Source organism: Azolla caroliniana, unplaced genomic scaffold (assembly GCF_043228905.1).
Source record: "Azolla caroliniana isolate FFs.n. ecotype wild unplaced genomic scaffold, voAzoCaro1.0.p SCAF_5, whole genome shotgun sequence".
Classification (NCBI taxonomy): Eukaryota; Viridiplantae; Streptophyta; class Polypodiopsida; order Salviniales; family Salviniaceae; genus Azolla; species Azolla caroliniana.
Window position 1 is genome coordinate 694685 of NW_028230440.1, and position 19233 is coordinate 713917.

Genomic DNA, 19233 nt, shown 5'->3' on the forward strand with positions numbered 1-19233 from the left:
CATTCATTCTTACATACGTACTGATACAATGTATGTATGTATAATGTATGTATGTTCTCTATTTCTCTATTTACTTATTTTATTTTGCTTATTTATTTATTTATTTATTTATGCATGCCCGGCCCTTACCCCTGTCTCTGCTCCTGCCCCTGTTCTCTGTATCTCTATCTCTATCTCTATCTCTATCTGTCTTCGTGTGTGTGTGTGTGTGTGTGTGTGTGTGTGTGTGTGTGTGTGTGTGTGTGTGTGTGTGTGTGTGTGTGGAAGGTGGCGTCTCCATCTCCATCCCCATCCCCATCCCACGATTCTTGAGTGACTCCATTGCGCAGCAGCAGCAGCAGCAGGATTTGGTGGTGGTGGTGGTGGGATTGCTGGTGCTGGAGGAAGAAAGAACAGAAATTTAAGAAAATGGCCCTAAACCCTAATCATGTACATGATGGCCGTGGACATTGCGATGGCGACGAGGAATCAGAAAGGATGCAGAATGATGTAAATCGTGTTAATGCTAATAATCACATACCAAGAGCAGCAGATCACAGATATATATTAGCATCATCATCATCATCATCATCTGGTACTGCTACTACTATTACTACTACTACTACTACCACCAATACTACAACATCTGCTGCTGCTCCGCAGCCTCTTCCAATCGGTTCTTCTGCAGATCCGAAAATATGCTTGTTGATGACATCTCCTTCTGGCGCTGTTCCAAGAGTAGCTATGGTAGACCATCATGGAATGATGATGATGAGAGGGTCTTCTTCGTTCTTCTCGTCTTCTTCTGCTCGTTGCCTCAGCCGCTTTTTCTGGTTCTTCTTGTTCCAGAACAAGTTCAGCTGGCTCTTGCTATCCATACCTGCATCTTTCATCGCTAAAGCTACAGGTTGGAATTCCAAGGTATTCTTATTGCTGCTTATCTTCGGCAAAAAGATAACTCCCAAATACGCCCGACTTTTACTTCATCTCCCCTCCCCCCCCCCCCCCCCCCCCCCCCCAGATGCTCTCCCCCACTGGAGCTGGTGCCCCTATTTCACCAAGAAAAGCTAGAGAATGGTATCACACATTTTCTCCCTCTCGCTCACGAGCACTTCTTCTCAGCTCTATTCATCTCGAATGTTTCCATTATCTCCTTGGAATGACCTTGGTTAATCCCGTCTTGTGCAATTGGACCATCAAATCATGTCCTTTTATTCCCATGAGCAAATGGCTCAGTGTATGTTCATGTATAGAGAAGTTCACGTATAGTGGTTCCCTCTAAGTTGTCTGAGGCGTCGAAAAATTTATTGCATTTTATATAAGTAGCCTTCTTATTAAATCAACGATTTATATGTATATCAACTTCATACTGGACTTGCGTGGCAGTTTTGTTTAATAATTATGCATTGGAGTTTGTTGACCCAAATACTTAACATATATTACAGGTATTTCTATTTATCACTAGTTTGGTTGGTATAGTTCCTCTTGCAGAAAGGCTTGGTTATGTCACAGAGTAAGCATTTAATTGAATTTCTTCCTGTAGTTCCTCTGTAATTCATGATCATTCTGATGCTGAATCTGCTTTCTTTTCAGACAACTGGCATTTTATACAGGGTCCACAGGTTTATTCCACAATCTTCTATCAGATGTTACGTAATACATGTTGCTGTTTGCCCTTGTTTTGTCGACACATCAAGAAATTTTTAGACATTGGGTTGTGCCCTTGTATATATGTTTCATGCTACACTATGAGTGACCATCTAATGTATTGAAACATGCCTATGAATGCAAGCAAAATCTATATTGAATTTTACATCATTAAAATGTTTCTGAAGGTCAAAGTTATTTGATGCTATCACATTTTACAGCATTTGCATGCCATGCCTGGCATCAAATTCATAGATTTGAAGCCCCTATATCCCGTTAAAGTTCAAACTATAGGATGATTAATGTTGTCTCTTCTTAATGGCAGTGGGTGGGCTTTTAAATGCGACATTTGGAAATGCCACTGAGATAATCATCTGTCTTTGTGCTCTCCACAATGGGTTGATGCGTGTAGTGCAGCTCTCTCTCTTGGGTTCAATTTTATCGAATGTGCTATTAGTACAGGGTTGTGCATTTTTTTTGGGTGGCCTTTTCCGCCTCGAACAAGGTCAGAAGTTCAGTAAGGTAAATTAGTTTGTATCTTTTTCATGTTTAAATGTTTCGAAAAGTTTTTTTTTTTTTTCTATTTTTGAAATTTTGTATCTGAGTTGTTTTTTAAATCTATTTTTTCTCAGGTTTAGATATTTTGGAAAATGAGTGGGTTTAAGGATTTCGTATTGTGGAACTACATTTGTTTCTTTATTTTATTGTGTAAAAAGTTAGGATAATGCTTTGTAAATTTGAAACAAAATCTGTTTTTTTTTTTCGTTTCTCATTTTTGTCCAACACTTTAAGAAACTTGGGTTTAGTAATGTTGATATTGTTTCTTTTTTCATTTTGGAAAGCTTGGGTTTGTAATGTTATAACTCTTGCAGGCAGTAGCTGGAGTGAATTGTGGTCTCCTATTGATGGCAGTCATGGGAGTATTACTTCCCGCAGTGCTGCATTCCACTCACACAGAGACAAAAGATGGCATATTGAGTTTGTCAAGATTCAGTAGTTGTGTCATGTTATTGGCTTATACTGCATTTTTGTATTTCCAGTTGAAAAGCCACAAACACCTGTATGATATCCCAAATGAGGTTAGCTGATGCTGCTTGATAAATATTATTATTAAACTAGAACAGTTTTCTTTGATTTACTACAAAGACTGAGATTGTTGAATTGGTTGAAATTCAGCAATAATGTGGCGTTTTTAACTAATCCTGCTTTTTTTGTACATGTAATTGAATTAAATTCACTGTCTACATGATTATGACCTTGTTCCGCAAGTTCCCCTTGATAAAGGAGATTGGTGCATTTTTCTGTACTTTTACCGGAGGAATTTCGATATTCCAAAGTAAACAGCGTTTTCAAGATTCTTAATGTCTTTAAGACTTTAAGATGCTTAAGTGAATCTAAATATGTTTCTAAGTCAGGATGTTTTAAGGCTTACCATTTTGAGAAGCATACTAAAATCTTACTGTTATTTTAAACTTCCAATAGAATGAGTTGCTGGAAGAGGAGATAGGAATAGAATTGAGCGCCTGGGGGGCAGTATTTTGGCTAGCTGCAGTTACTGCTCTCATATCCTTATTATCAAACAATTTGGTAGATGCTATAGAGGTATAATGACTTTGCGTTTCAGTCTACTTAATTTTCTTTTTATTCTACAGAATTGATCGATTTCCTTGGACATACCTCAACTATCTAGTCTTTTAGTTGAAGAATTTGTTTTGAAAGTCTCTCTTCTGCAGGATGCATCAATTTCTTTGGGCATCCCATTGCCGTTCATTAGTGTTATCGTACTTCCGATTGCTGGAAATGCAGCAGAACATGCTGGCGCTATCATATTTGCAATGAAGGATAAGCTAGTGAGTAAAAATAATTGTGAGATGTGGTTTTCTGTTGTACTTTTTTTTGTTAATAGCTATTATTCAGTCACACGCTATGGCATGACCATTTGGCAGGACTTGTCTTTGGCAGTCGCAATCGGATCATCAATACAAATTGCTATGTTTGTAGTAAGAACCGGAGCTTACTTTTCGGGAATGTGGTTTGGAATATAAGAAATATGAATTGAAATATAGGTAGAATGCAGTGTTTTGAAATACAAGGGAAAAGTTGCTGGAGTGTATAGATCGAAAAGTTTTGTCAAAGGGGGTTCGATGCGAGCCGCCTTTCTTTTGGAGGGGGTTGGATTAAAATTATTGGAGAAATGTTTGGCATTTGGTTTCAAATACAGGGAGAAGTGGTTGTTGGGTAATTTTTGTTGGAACTATAGCAAAAGTCCCTTGACCTTAAGTGGCCCTGTGGTTTATGAATAGAAATATAAGATGGAGTGATTTGAAATACATGGAAGAAAAGTGGTAGTTGGGGGGTTGGTCTGGAATTATAACAAAAGTTTCTTGAGTTGAAGGGTTCATGTTGTTTAAGATGACTGGTTGAGAAAAGGCTCTTGAGGTTGAGGGTTCGTCTCATTAGAAGATAGTGTAGATTATTGGGCCTTGGATTTTCAGAAGGTTTCCTTGTTTTAGTTAATTTTATAAATCTCCTAGTGTGGATTTGTATCTTTTGTATTAGATGCCCTTTTGAATTCGTTTTGTGACTTTACTATTTCTAGATCCCGTTATGTGTAGTGATTGGATGGATTATGGGAAAGAGAATGGATTTAGATTTTCAAATCTTCGAAACAACAACTCTTATGGTTACGGTCATTGTGGTGGCTTTCCTCCTTCAGGTGAGTTATGGAGAAGAGTAGGTAAAAGGAGGGTTAAGGGCTACACAAGTTGTTGTGAACTAGGTTCAAATGTATATGATGTCTGTTGACAGGAGGGTAAATCAAACTATTTCAAAGGGCTGATGCTGATATTATGCTATTTGATCGTAGCAGCCAGCTTCTTTGTTCATCACGACCGGTCTAATTCATCTGGTAAAGACTTATATTATTTAGCTCTTCTATGCTTTCTACCACTTGTTACTCTCAACCCATCTAGTAGGCAAAAATGTGCTTTTATCTACTGCTTGTTACTTTCGACAACTTGATAAAAGATTAAAATTCCAATCGTATGAGATAAGTGTGGACATTTCATGGTTGTAAAAGCATTAGTGTTCCATACTAGAGGTGTGCAACTAGTGTGTTAATGAGAGTTCTCAGAACTCCTTTTTTGGTTTTTGTACTGCAGATACAGGATTGCTATGAAGATGAATGGATTTTGACATGATACACAAATTCAAGCAATCAAGTATATGTATTACTTCAGAAGAAAATACCTTAAAAGGAATGACAAAGTAAGTAGGTCTACACAGCCACATAAAATGTGCTTGAAAAGTGTGGAGAGAAATTCCCCTTAAGTTGAAGGGTCCTTTTAAGATGTTGTACTATAAAAGCGAGACGTGTATTATTTCCATAGCATATCCAGTCTTATTAGAGAGTTAGGTCGAGCATTTATACAGTCATCACCAACTTGTGTAGCTAGCCTTTTAATTTTATTGTCTTGGGTTTCTTGCATATCGTAGAACCACAGCTTTTAAAACGAGGGGTTTTAAGTGCTGAGTTGTATGTTTGAGATGTTTGCTATTTGGAACTTGCCTTTAAGATGTGATTGTATGGAAATTTTATTCTGTTTTTGAACATAACGGGAAAAGGTGCAGAAAAACGATTTTCGTGTGTATATACAAATCCATTGAGCACAATCGAATGCATTTTATGTGTACAAAATGTACCTGAAACATAAGATTATGCATTTTCATAACAATTCGTCATTGCTTACATACATGGAAGGTTATGCGTTGTCTAAATATTTCTTTCTTATTTTAGCCGAAAATTGATCTTCCCTCTTCTATTACAATAATGAACACAAGCATGTGTTTGTATTAACTTTATTTTTGGGTAGAAAACAAGAAGTGTTTTGATGGGGTATTAAGGGTTATCTTTTTGGTTGGACAATATCCAAATTGTTCTCCGGTGGAGTCATGGTTATTAGTAGGTTAGTTCATGTAGGGGTTCATGGTTTTTACCATCTTTCTTTGTATTATTTAATTAGAGACATGTAATTTACTAGGATCATTATCTTTTTTGCCTTTAATTTGTGCAGGTTTTCGTTGATAGTTGAAACTAGCAACCATTTGAATATATTTGAATGTTCTCTAATCGGATGGTAGGGAAAGCAATAGTACCTAGATTTGGGATTTCAATCACTTCCCATGGTTAATTTAATTCATTCAAGTTGAGAAGTTGTGCTTCAAATAGATCTAAGGAAGGTGATGAATAAACATTGCGTTTATGGTGACGAAGTGTGCAACCCTAGAGGGAAAAAGTTGGGGCTATTTATAATATCTCCAGTTTTTGAACAACTCACCTAGTTATACATTAAAACGAGAAACTCCTAGAAAATAATGAGCATGAAAACTAGCAAAAAAAAATTGTGAAAATTTGAAAGATTTTGGTAACATGAATTAATTGGATACATGGACACTACACAAGATAGTTGAGAGACCACAATAAGTATTAAAATTCGAAAGCACTAACACCACACTTGGAAATCTACGTTGGCTTGACTTTGCAAATACTTCATATGTGAGTGACAATCATGGGCGATTGTGGATGTAGTATTGGAGGCCTTTTGTGCCTATTTTTTGTGGGTTCTCACTTCATCATACCTTTTGTGCATGCATATACAGTGGACCTAGTCAAGTATTTCGATGGTGTGCCAAACTTATCATGGATTGATTCCATCAATCTTCCTGGGTTTCATTGGGTGTTGAAAGCAAATTAAAAAATGCATTGTAACGTAAACAAACACATATCATAGTATCTCACAAAAGGAGGTCTAGGGCAACATCTTGAACATATTGCCCATTAGTAACGAGGAGAGGGGTGTGATATACTAGTTTTATCTCCATCGCAAATCATATTGGCTTCACTAGATTTTTAAGAATTCGAAGAAGAAGAAGCCCCACATTTCTAAAGTGTCACAAACTCCCAAGTCTTAGTTGATTCCATATGAGTTTAATAAAAACGTACCACAAATGGAAGGCTCTATATTTATTGCATTTTCGAATTATTTTTTTTTTCTTGGATCAATGGATAGAAATAAATTTATTTGCATTTGACGGTTAATGTCACAACGTCATGACATCTCTCTTCTACTTCTTCTTCGTTTCTTCATTCCCTCTTCTTCTTCTTCTTCCATTCTCTTTCCCAACTCTGCCTTTCTTTCATGTTTCTATCCATCCCCTTCTTCCCTTCTCTCAAAAGGAAATCTTGCACCCAGCCCTAGATCGAACATGGAGTTGGATTTCGAGCCAGTGTATTGTGTGGAACAAATCCAAGTCCCCCTTGAGTTACCACACCTCTTGAAGAAATTCACTAAGGAGGTGCTTCGAGCACAACCATCCAACCTCGAAGAGTTTGCGTTTCAATACTTCCAGCAACTTCTCAGATCCTCCAAAGATAGAGGACCCGACCAACCCCCTTCCATCCACCAAGTATGATAGATGTATTATTCACATTTATATGTGAGGTTGTTGGTTGATGCATGTTTTAATATCTTTAATGATGAAAACTTGGTGTTAGCCATTGGAATTATGTGGGGGGGGGTTGTCTTGGCATCAATGGCTCTAAATGTTTTGAGCTTGCTATCGAAAGAAGTCCAAATGTCTCTCTCAAAACACCCTTTCATGTGATGTAATTTAATGGAGCGGTCCATTATCAAATAATGATTTAGTTGAATGATAACCTTCACAAGTTGGGAGATTCTCCAACATTTGTTCAACCAATTCATGAATTCACAAATTGGTTGGTTTGTATTTCCCTCACTAGCAACATGAAGACGCATATAGAATTTGGAAAATGGTTGTTGGGGTTTCCAATCGTCTTTCCATATGAGTTACGAATGGGTGTTGGTGTTCCCTCATTATCAAACATGAGAATGTTGTATATAGACGTTGTTTGCTTTTCAAAATGCCTTTAGAGAAAGGAACAAAATCCCCTCCATTGCAAGGAAATCGAAGCACTTAAAATTCATGAATGAGAATCTTGTGTGAATCATTTGATCTCCAAATACCTCACTTTAAGGGTAAATAGAGGCATGCCTAATTCATCTTGAAAATGCGTTCAATTGTAACATTTCTTTCTATGTTTTCACATGCCATAAAAGGAACCTTATATGCTTTTGTATTTGTATTGTCATAGATTCAAGGAGTGTGGAATGCGCTTAAAAGCAATGACGCACTCAAGCAAAGTGAGATTGCAGAGACATGCTCCCTAAATGGGATCCCTTTATCTATCATTGAGCGAGTGTTTCATCTAGGTGGATTTAGTGGAGAAATGGTAGATCCTAAGGAAGTCATAATTCTTCTTATCACGATGTCCGTAAAGGTGAGAGAAATAATGATTAATCTACAATAAATAGCCTTCAATTGTTTTCTCAATATCTTTAAGAAATTCCAAGCATAATGTCCGTAACGCAATGCATCTATGCCTAGCTAGTTATTACTTGCATGATAATTGGTTTATTGTAACAATAAAATGTATGTACTTGATTCATGGTTATGCATTAGTTTATGGTTTTAAAGCAAGACATTTATGTGTATCCTATCACATACTTTAATTTGAAATGTGTCATTTTGTTGTTCTGCAGTCATTCACTGCACTCCTAGAGGCAATGTTTAAAGTGTTTGGACATCAGAGTGGAAGCATGATCGATGTTCCATTATTCTTCAAGCTCTTTTTCTTCATAGCAAAACGTGATCGAGATATCTCTCCGGATTCCATCAATGAATTGACAAAGGATTTGTAAGTACTCTATGTGTTACAATTTTGTTTTCTTTGTGCTTATCATGTTTCTAAAACTATTTAATCTAGGGAAAAGACACATATCTCTAGTTTGATGGGTGCATATGGGTAGGTATTCTATGAGAATTTCTTTACAACCCCTTTAATTTATAACCCAAACTTGCTAAAGTAGCTCTTAACTCCTGAATCATCTTACAGCACAATAGCTTTCAAAAAGAAAACCTTGCTTACACTAAATATTTAAGAATGCAACAATCATATATTCGGATATGAATTTAAGCATTCATATTCAAACAACACTCAAAAACAACTTAAGAAACAAGACTAGGTTCACCTCCTAGAATGATATAATTAGTTTTGATTGTATTGGAGGTTGTGATACACAATAATCCGAGGATATATAGACAGACTTCTTTTGTATCTACTTAGCAATTTGACATTATGAGTTTAAATTTTGTCCATTTTGCCATTAGCCCACTTTACCTCTTAAAGACTTCTTTCGAGGAGTTCTATCAAGGTTGTGCACTATGTCATTGCACAATCTACGACATAAAGTGTTTTTTCCAAGTGTGTGCACCGTGCTAGTAGCCTACTCTAGGCCACATGAGTACTTCAAGTTTATCAATTGTAGATGACCCAACTTGCACATTATTGTAGGTATTCGGTCCCATATGTTGCTTTGGCTATTGAACACAATATAATATTGTTTCTTCGATGTGAGGTATTCATCTAAGTTCCAAGAATAAAAAACTTCATATCATTGAAAGTATTTGGTCCCATATGTTGCTTTTGCCTTTGTAAAGGGGAAGTAGTAGAAATGATATTTTGAATACCTTAAATGATGGTTTCTACTACTCCCCATTTATAGGTTGGTTGCAATTTAAGATAATTTATCTTCTTTGTCTTAAACCCGTTTTTCATCCTCCAAAAGGTTGTCCACATATTCAACCCAAAGAATGGAAAAAGGTTTCATGAATATGTACATGTCAAAGTGGTCCATCTAAAGAAAGGAACGACTAACTTTTGTAAATAGAAGCCATCGCATGGGACTCATAAAACTTTCGCAAATGGGACACTAATCACAAGTTTCATCTTTGTCTAGATCAGAAACTCAATTGCTTTTTTCTGAGAAAGAAAACTACTACTAATGCTCTTCCATGATCCCAAATCAAGTGATCCATAACTCATGTGACATGAATTGTGTGCATCTTTGCATGTGCGTTATGGTCAAGAAACATGTGCATAGTGAATCTTTGCATGTTGTGATATATAACTATTTCTCTACATCCCTTAATTTGATTAGGGTGATGAATGCATGGGTAGGTGGTAGAAATGTTGTTTTCTTTCTTCTAGGACCAAAGCAACACCAATGCCTCACATGCAAACCTACTATCGAGCAAAGTTGAAACTCTCACATAAAAAATATTAACATATTGCTATTTGTAGTACAATAAATAAGCAAAATTACTTTCTTCAGATCCCTCAATGGTGTCGCCAAAGACAATACCATGGTTATTAGAATCCTTTATTTCACAATGTTCACAATTTCATATAATCATCATGATCAGAAAAGAAGAAGAAAAAGATACATTTCAAAGTAACCTCATTAGTCTTGACCTCAAATTAAACCTAAATATGTATATAGATAGGTATATGGGCAGGCAAGAGTTACAAGTTACAACATAAACTACTTCCATTTGCTCAAATTTATGATTTCACATCTAGAAGTTTGCTTTAGTGAATGAATAATGTTCCTACGAAAACAAACAGTTGAAGATATATGACTTTAAATTTCATCAAGTAAATAGAATATGACCAATATAAGATATAAACATACACCAACCTCCTTTTGGACATATGCTTGATTCCATGAAACGCAACCATGATGTCTTATACTATTGTGCCATCTTTTGTTATTAAACATGGCCACACGGTATATGATATTTGTGAGCATGTGTGCAATGTCTACATATGAACATGTCCCCAAAGTAATGTTGTAGCCATGTATTGGGCGTTGTAACATGGGATCTAAATTTGAGGTGCCATAACTTTATCGTACATGTTCATTCATATCTGGTTTGGGTTTTTATTCCCAACTTTCAGAGGTGAAACTTGCAACTTGGGTAAGCTCTCTATAGATTGACTACAATTTATAAGATGAGAAAACCTTTTTAGGGATGCACAAATAACCTACATTTTTTCAAAAAATTGGTATAATCCTTATGTTGACTTGGCAAGAAAATTCACCTATACATGAAAATGTATAACTCAAAAAAGAAAGAAGTTTACATCACTCCACATACCTATCTATGAACATGATGTCTCACTAAGGTATTTCACATTAATATGTATATTTTTGTTTTATCTTTTGCAAGAAAGCCTCTATTTTGTTGTAGTGTTAATTAGAATGAAGATGAAAAATGGTTTTCATGTATATTGTAGGGCGGAACGACAAGAAGTGTCATACAATGATCTCAAATCAAGTCCTCACTTACAAAAATACTTTACACAACACTGAAGACACTTCTAAGTAAAAATGTTACATCATGATAAAGATGTTTACATATGTATATGCAATTCCCTTTTTAACTACAAAACTAAACAATGCAATTGTGCGTTGTGTATTTGTGCTCCTGCAGACTTCATACAAGAATGTCTCCTTGTCTTTTGAAAACTATTTATTTTCAAGAAAACCACGAGACAAGCACATGTCTATTGTTTTATTCTCTATCACCCATTTATAAAGTCATGGACCAATTCATGCTATTTTGTATTATATGTATGCATTGATTTTTATCATCAATGAGGTTTTGAGCAAAAGAGCCTTTGGAGTTCTCCACCCACATTATTGTTCATAAAACTGTGTTGGAAAAGATGATGTATTGAAATAGGTTTAAATCCTTAACTTTACACACATAGTTGAGAATATTTTACATATAGCATATTTTTCTCAATTCTCATAATTGACTAAACTAACCATAATGAGAAGCATGGAACTTTGCAACCTAAAAACTATTAAAGCCTCTCCCTACTTAGGATTGATGTTGTATGTGCATATGTGAAAAGGAATATTGATACCAGCATACTTTTCCTTCCTTGTGACCATTGGCACCTTATGATGACGTTCAACTTGGTTTTGAGAAACTTAACAAGGAAAATATCTCTATTTTTATTATAAGTGTGTACAAGGAGAACATCTCTTTTTTTGGACACATTGTTTTGGGTAATCAAATTATTATTGTTATGCGTTTTAGCACAATTATTGTATATGAAGAACGACAATAATCACTAGGTGTAAACCCTAAAGTTGATTAAAACAAGAAGCAATGCATCATTTCTTGATTATGAATACCATCGCAAGACCCTAATACTGAAAAAGGTCCACATTAGTGTCAAATATATTACGTCAAGAGTAACTCCTCCAACTCACTCCCATGATGAGAAAGTCTAAAGTGATGTAAGACTGAAAACCATACAAAGTTTAATGTACAGTGTAGACCATCATAACTATTCCTTGGACAATGAAACACCTCTTTGGCATAATCCAAAATTCAAATAGCAAGGAGGCCTACAAGTGGAATGATGCTATAATTTAATTGTTATATTTTAATCAAATCATAAGTATTAAGGATAACCATCAATAGTATCCCAAATATATGAATTATGCATTAAATTTCACTAATCGTTTCACTGCAATTATGGAGTTCTATACTATTTATCAAATCAAAATGTCACACAATAATTATTTGGTGATCTATAAGTTGTTTGCTAATCAGATCATCAAACGTCATTGTCTAAAGATGAAAATGATATAATATTTACATAGACATATAGCAACTATACAACTAATATCTTAATATGAACTAACATCATCCCAAAACATGTTTCTAAAACCACTGGGGCAGCCATTAGTCCTTATTGTGCGCTATTGTAAAACCAAATAATTTGTAACTTCAGTTGTTCCAACAATATTGCAAGTAACAAAATTACGGTTTTGAAGAAATGACGAGTAAATGCGACACAAATTACAAGGTAGACAGCATCCATTCTCTAAAACCAATCTGCAGCTATAATGATGTAGAACTTTGTATGGGCTTCATGTAAGATGATATGCTTTTTTATCTTCCAACATTTGTCTGATACAAGCCACCATATCATTACGTGATAATACAAACAAAACCTGACCTTTTTCCATATATATATATATATATCTAGTATATACGCGCTATTACTTTTTGAAAGGATCCTAAGGCTTGGAAGATATGGCCCTATAGCTCCATTTTGAGCTGCTTGAACAAGCAAGACAACATTATTGGACGACCTCTTCCACTCATGGTTCCATATCCAACTAGAAGATATGCACATCTTCACAAAGGCCATAAAAAAGGTAGACGAGAAGACAACAATAGGCTAGAATTGTATACCATTGCTTCTACGAGAAGCCAAGCAAAAGGGTTTTTGGCAAAAGAGCAAAAGCAATGGTAAAGATGATTCTGGCTAGAAAATTTACCTTTACAAATGTTTTATAGTTTGGAATTATTGTACAGGTATTATGTGGGTTGATAGTACTCAATAGTTTTTTTAGAATAACAACTTGGTTCCGTCATCCATAGGGAGGAGGTTGGCCTGTTTTGCGCTCCTGTTTTTTGACAATAACTAGTTAGTTCCACCATATCCATGGGGGAGAGGTTGGGCCGTCACACAAGACAAAACGAATGGGAGGGAGGGTTTGAGTGTGTTAAATAATGGGAAAGGAAAAGGAAAAGGATCAAAAACACTTTTCAATAGCTTTTGTGTGAAGGTGGAAGAAATTTTCGAGATTATTTATACCTATTACCTTTTGAAGCACACACTACACGACAAAACCAAATGTCGACATTGTTAGGGTTAGGAATTGAGCTTTAAATTTCTGTATAATCATTCAATCCCACCTCTCCACGTTCGATGCCCCTTTCCTTCTTCACCAAGTTTTGCCATTTCTTTTCTTTCTAGTCTGTTGGATTTCTAAAGCAGTCTGATGTTTCTCTATGTCGTCAAGCACCATCACTGCTCTTTTCCACAAAGCAAGACATTTTTTTAGTCACAGATGGTTTCAGGACAGCTTGTTCTACAGAAAAATGATATCAAAGCATTAATTTCTATTAAGACGTGATCAGACGCCTAAACATTCCCGCTACCGCAATCAAAATTAGTCAATAAGCAGTTGATGCCAGATGGTCAGTTTGAACGTAAACAGATGAAAACAATTTCAAACGAAAATGTTTCCGGCAAGAATGATGATAATTGTCAGAGCATAATTAACACACTGAACGAGATCTTCACGCTTTTTGCATTCACATTTTCACATTTCCATTGTATGAAGAGTCAATTTCAAAACGAGACAAAACAAGCTTATGATGTAGCAGCAACAATTTGGTGCTGGTTTAGATTATTTAAGAACCAAGACAAGAAATTTTCAAATTTCTGATACGTCCTATAGATACACACAATCAAATAAACAGTTAACATACTGACATTCTTTTAGAACTCCCTACACCTGCAAAAATTGAAACGTCCAAAAAGTAATACTTCTTCAGCTATGATTCTCCAGACAACATGATAAGAGTTCAAATATACTCCGACTATAGATTACTCACAACAAGAATAGGGACAAATGATATTTTCGTTTCTCTTTGAGACCGAATATAAATGAGTCATTTTCTCTGTGATTATTTATGGAAAGCGAATAGGTCTGATTAGCCAAAAATACGTCCAGAATGGATCAGTATCTGTTAATTCCTGACATTAAACAAAATCGGCTATTTAGCATAACAGAGCGAATTATAAATGTCTACAAGTCATCACCTACTCCATAAACACAAACGTTTCAAGGAAAAAACAAAGGTAACCCAATTCTTAGCATATCCTTCTCTATGCTGAATTGCCATTGTTTCTGTTCTAGCCAGAAATTCAAGAAAAATAAAGGAAACCGTTGATTGTTAACACAAATCATTATGAAAACACATAAACGAAAAAGATGTTACCATTATTACAGCACATAAAAAAACGATGTTACCATTATCAAAGCACATCGCCACACTTACCTTCAAATTACAATAAGGCGGAGATTTTCCACAAATTTATCTTTGAATAAATTTCCAAGATAATAAAAATTTGTAATGCAACCATGGTAGATAAATAATTGCCCTTCCACTATGAATCTTAATAGCCTTCAACGCAAGGATTCGCGTTGGCTGTGGCTTCTCTAGCAGACCTACGGTTAATTGTTAACATTAAGCAAAAGATTGAATAAAACATTGACAGTCTGGCACATTTGCATTTCTGCTTGAGATAAGATCTTGCAGGAAAGTACAAATATTAGGGGTAAATCCCAAAAAATCATATTTCCTATCAATTCTCCACGGAAATAAATAATTCAAGAGAAAAAAACATCTCATGTCATATTTTATTGACCTTCATGGCCTTAACAACAGGATTAGCTTTGGCTATGGCTTCTCTAGCAGCAGATTTATAATCAAAAGGACAATCATGCTTAACTGAGTGTCTATGTGAGCCGCAGAAAATGTTACCACAACGACATTTAAATCCAAGAAGACCTGTCCTCTTTCTGCAAGAGAAACATCTGTTCACGGTTTGTCTGCGTGACGAGGATTGAGAAGCTATGGATTCTTCATTTGTAGAGAAAAGAGAAGCGATAAGACCTAGATCTGACTTGGACAGGTTTTCTTCTGACAAGGATTTGGTTTCCATCGAAGAATTAGAGGCAATATTAGAATCTATGCTTTCTATTTGAGATGGGATTAGAACTCTCTTCATTTGTGATTCTGATGAAAACGGAGAAATTCCTACAATTTGATCTAGTTTTTCTCTCACGGAAGCCTCTTGGGAAGGAGATTTCAGAAGAGCAGTGACCGCTGAAGATGACTCGTGTGACTTGAAGAGTGAAACCATAACCGACTTTTCCACCCTTTTCTCAAATGAAGAAGACTGAGATATGGAAATGAGATTTTTCTCAGAAAGTGCAGAAGCCATGGATTTCTCGACCACAGACGATGAAACAGAAGCTATGGCTGACGATTGATCTGCAGATAAAGAAGACAAATTGCCTTTCTCTAAATTGTTCGAGGATAGCTCATGAAAACAGTTAGAGCAAAGATTCATGGTAGCTGCACAGCCGAAGAATCCACAGTTGTTGGCGCAGAGAACGAGACCATCTTGTTGCTGACATCCACTTCCGTCGGATGCATCAACGTTCCAACTCTCCTGCGCCATAGTTAAAAACACGGGAGACAAAAAAAGACCAACAAAACACAGCAAAAAGAATGAAGATATTGAGACGAAACACACAGAAATCAGACCAAAAAACGCAGTAGGAGAAGAACTTGACTAGATTTATAGAGAGAACGGAAGGAGACTACGAGATCTTAGGCTAAGACTCGGGAAATAGAAGGGACCTCCGAGGAAAATAGATACTGTGAACAAGGAGAAATCGATGTATATTCCACGAGTCTATATATAGAGAACTTAGATCCGTTCAAGAGAACGCATAAGGATTTCAACATAGACCTACAGATCTATGCAGGGGAAAGATGCAAAAGAGGGGAGAGAATATATATGTGTAGATCTAAAAAGAAACGAACTGCAGTTTTACGAAGAAAAATATAGATCTAGGGATTTGCCAAGCCAAGGACTGACTGCTGAAGGAAAGAAGGCTATGGAGATGGTGAAATTTACGAAGAAAATGATGATGAAGAGTTACTGTGGTGAAGAAGGCTGCGAAGAAGACGATAACGATGGTGGAGATGAAGCAGTTCAAGGTTAGGGTTACAGTTTTCTGATCAGGAAACGGAGAATGAAGATGGAAGATGGAGACCTGATCGAGGAAGAATATGCCTTCTTCTCAGGAGCAGGAGCAGGAGAAGAAGAAGGAGAAGAAGAAGAAGAAGAAGAAATGGATGCAGGAAGGAAGGAATGGTCTGAAGAACCGGAAGACGACACAGAAATGGAAGAAAGAGAGAAGGAACTCCTCTCTCTCTCTCTCTCTCAATCTCTCTCTCTTTCTTTTGGTTTCTCTGTGTATTAGTTTTTGTGTTTTTGACAGCTTTGTCGCATTTACTCATCCGTTCTTTCTTTTGGTTTCACACTTATCCGCGCCCGTCTTCCCCCTCCTCCCCCAAAGGGCAGGGCCAGGCCAGGCCAACACACTCTTTCTCTTTCTCTTTCTCGTTCTGCCACCCATTCTATCCATGTAGCCTTTCTTTTTAACCATAACAATCCATTAAAATTAGCGTTTGTAGTGGGGAGGGGTGGGGAACCATATGTGACACATCCATCCATCATTTTCATCCACTTCTTTTCACTCTTCCTCTGCTATGCTTACACGGTACACCCCAACCTCCACTCTCCGGCACGCGGAGGAGTGGAGTATATTTGGCAAGCTACCTCTGTGCCAAACGCTTCTCGTCGGTCACATGCAACATTACAACTCTATGTAATGCCTTTTACCTTTCTTGGGTTCCATGCCAAGCTTCCCTACTCTCCTTGAACGCTCGCACTTAGAAGACTCCTAGAAAGAAAACTGTAAGTACGATTTCAACAACCACAATCATACTTCACACAACCATGGGCGCATTTGCAACAAATGTTGTATTTTCCATCCATGTCATCCTCAACACCTACAAATCTCCCTTTTGTGAACCCAAACCTTAGGTCAAGTGATTTTATAGATTAGGATGTTAGCAGTAATATGCAAGCAATAGCTTGCCACGGATTCACAATATCATCTCTTGCCACAGGGTACATAGAGGTATCTAACAAAATATAGAGAAACATTTATGATTTATGGTACATTTGCATGGATACAATTCACAAATGGTTGCAACTATCAAAAAGTTTTAGTACACCATATATTTTGTGGCATGTTCACATAGTGTTTTCTACTTTCACCGAGTCAAGAACTTTTGGTGACTCGGAAACCACAATACCCAATTAAGGTAAACATTTATGCAGAAAACCCTTATATGTTCACTATCTCGTAACGGAAATTGTTGTGTTGGTCGAAGAGCACATGTAGCTACATCCCATGTTCAAGAATTTGATGACTTATTTCATATTCACAAACATTTGGGGACTTTATCACAATAAATACAGCTTCGTGGGACCAAGATGGTTTAATTTTGTTAAAGGCAATGAGAACCTTACCATGAAACTTAAGCAAGCTATTTGGGTGTCGATTCATAAAAATGACAATGAGATATCTTATACCTGTAATTCTTTTCATCTTTCTATGATACATCATTATGAAAACCTTGTTGGTGCGACATTGGCCAAAGAACATAAGTTGTTGGTTGCGCATGCTGAAGAATATGGTAATTATTTAAATAATCATAACCTTTTTGGTAGTTGACAAGTCGACACATCTTTGGCAAATGTGGTGTACGTGAGATACCTACGATGGCTTGACTTAGTCAAAGACCATGTTATGCCACATCACATTACTAGTTGGTCAAGCTATTTTTGGATATAGATGGGGCTATTAGACATTTTACAAAGTACCTCTCATCTGTCAATAATTTATATGCATGCACATACTAGATTACTAGGTGTTACTAATAGGTCCATTGTCTATTGGCCAAGCTTTCACAACCACATTTTGAATGGTTGTGGTTTAAAAAAAGCCTCAAGTTTCAGTATTTTATAAAGGCTCAGCCACAACTGCCTTTATCTTCATTATTCTAAACGCTACACCCATAAGGATAATTTCAACTTATATTTGTGCAACCCATGTGGATGGAAGACACATCTTTTTAGTATGATGTCAAGGCTTGACTATGCACAATGGAGAGCTAACAACATATCATCTAATATATATACATATATGTGGTTCTTTATGAAATTTACTTTGCATTCTTCCCCCTTAATGACTATTCATTTCCCTCATCTTGAGCTTTAGTGTCAAATGCATGCACACACATAATCCCGAATTTAAAGTCAATATGATGTCACTAGAAAGGTAGATATCATGCAAACATTGTGTTTATCATTTTCCGTAGACAACATTTCTATAACTACCTTCTGAGTTCTAGCCCCATGAATTCATTGTGTTTCATTGCATTTCCACAAAATATACCTTTTTGTTTATTTTGATCAATATTGCATATGGGCACACACATTGCTCTTGTCTTGCATTGTAGTGACAAAGGGCACATCATTTTCAATTTCTACTTTTGTATTTTTCATCACTTCCGCGTGTAATAATTCTTCTTAAAAGAAAACAGCATGCCCCACCAAAACCAATTCAATTATTATATCACTCGATCCCGTCATTTTCATTTTTGCATGCAGGTTAACCCCAATTGATCACCACACGCTCAACTTTTCCTTTCTTTGATTAGATAAAGCTTCTTTAGTGCAGGAAATAGGTGTGATTCTCGTTCCAACATAGTGTTTTTACAAGGCAATCCCACTCCATAGTTGGAAATATGTCAATGTTGCAAACACATTTTGATCAAATCAGTAGTGCACATGATGCATATTAAAATAGTGATTAATGATGATATCAAAAAAACATACGAGCTTGAACCTGTAAGGCTATTGTTACGAAGCACACATTTTAACAATACATGATTGTGTTTACATGTCCAAATTCTAGTATATCAGTTATATAATCTCTCAAATCTACATAGGCAATGATATATAGAGACATTCAAAGTCTCTTATATCATGTATGAAAGTAATGTTTTCATGATACGTTAGTGCATAATGCAATGATATACGAATTCTGCCTCCTTTTATGAGAGGATTGGACAAGCTTTATGCATGAAACACAATCA

The 19233-nt window shown here is 36.2% G+C and overlaps 2 protein-coding genes and 1 pseudogene across 2 annotated transcripts; 2 read left to right on the plus strand and 1 right to left on the minus strand.

Moving 5' to 3' along the window:
- Nucleotides 1-408: 408 nt before the first annotated feature.
- Nucleotides 409-5113, plus strand: LOC147863468 (vacuolar cation/proton exchanger 3-like). The gene is made up of 11 exons (XM_087319290.1): nucleotides 409-900; nucleotides 1425-1492; nucleotides 1573-1601; nucleotides 1952-2148; nucleotides 2499-2705; nucleotides 3109-3228; nucleotides 3360-3476; nucleotides 3573-3626; nucleotides 4226-4342; nucleotides 4435-4534; nucleotides 4788-5113. Exons 1-11 carry the CDS (start codon nucleotides 409-411, stop codon nucleotides 4802-4804), a joined length of 1518 nt encoding a protein of 505 aa, XP_087175416.1. The 3' UTR covers nucleotides 4805-5113.
- A 1667-nt stretch (nucleotides 5114-6780) lies between these two features.
- Nucleotides 6781-11177, plus strand: LOC147863469 (uncharacterized). Its single transcript, XM_087320046.1, has 4 exons — nucleotides 6781-7092; nucleotides 7799-7984; nucleotides 8247-8401; nucleotides 10844-11177. Exons 1-4 carry the CDS (start codon nucleotides 6892-6894, stop codon nucleotides 10917-10919), a joined length of 618 nt encoding a protein of 205 aa, XP_087176172.1. The 5' UTR covers nucleotides 6781-6891; the 3' UTR covers nucleotides 10920-11177.
- A 3520-nt stretch (nucleotides 11178-14697) lies between these two features.
- Nucleotides 14698-16355, minus strand: LOC147863470 (zinc finger A20 and AN1 domain-containing stress-associated protein 8 pseudogene; annotated as a pseudogene).
- Nucleotides 16356-19233: the final 2878 nt, after the last annotated feature.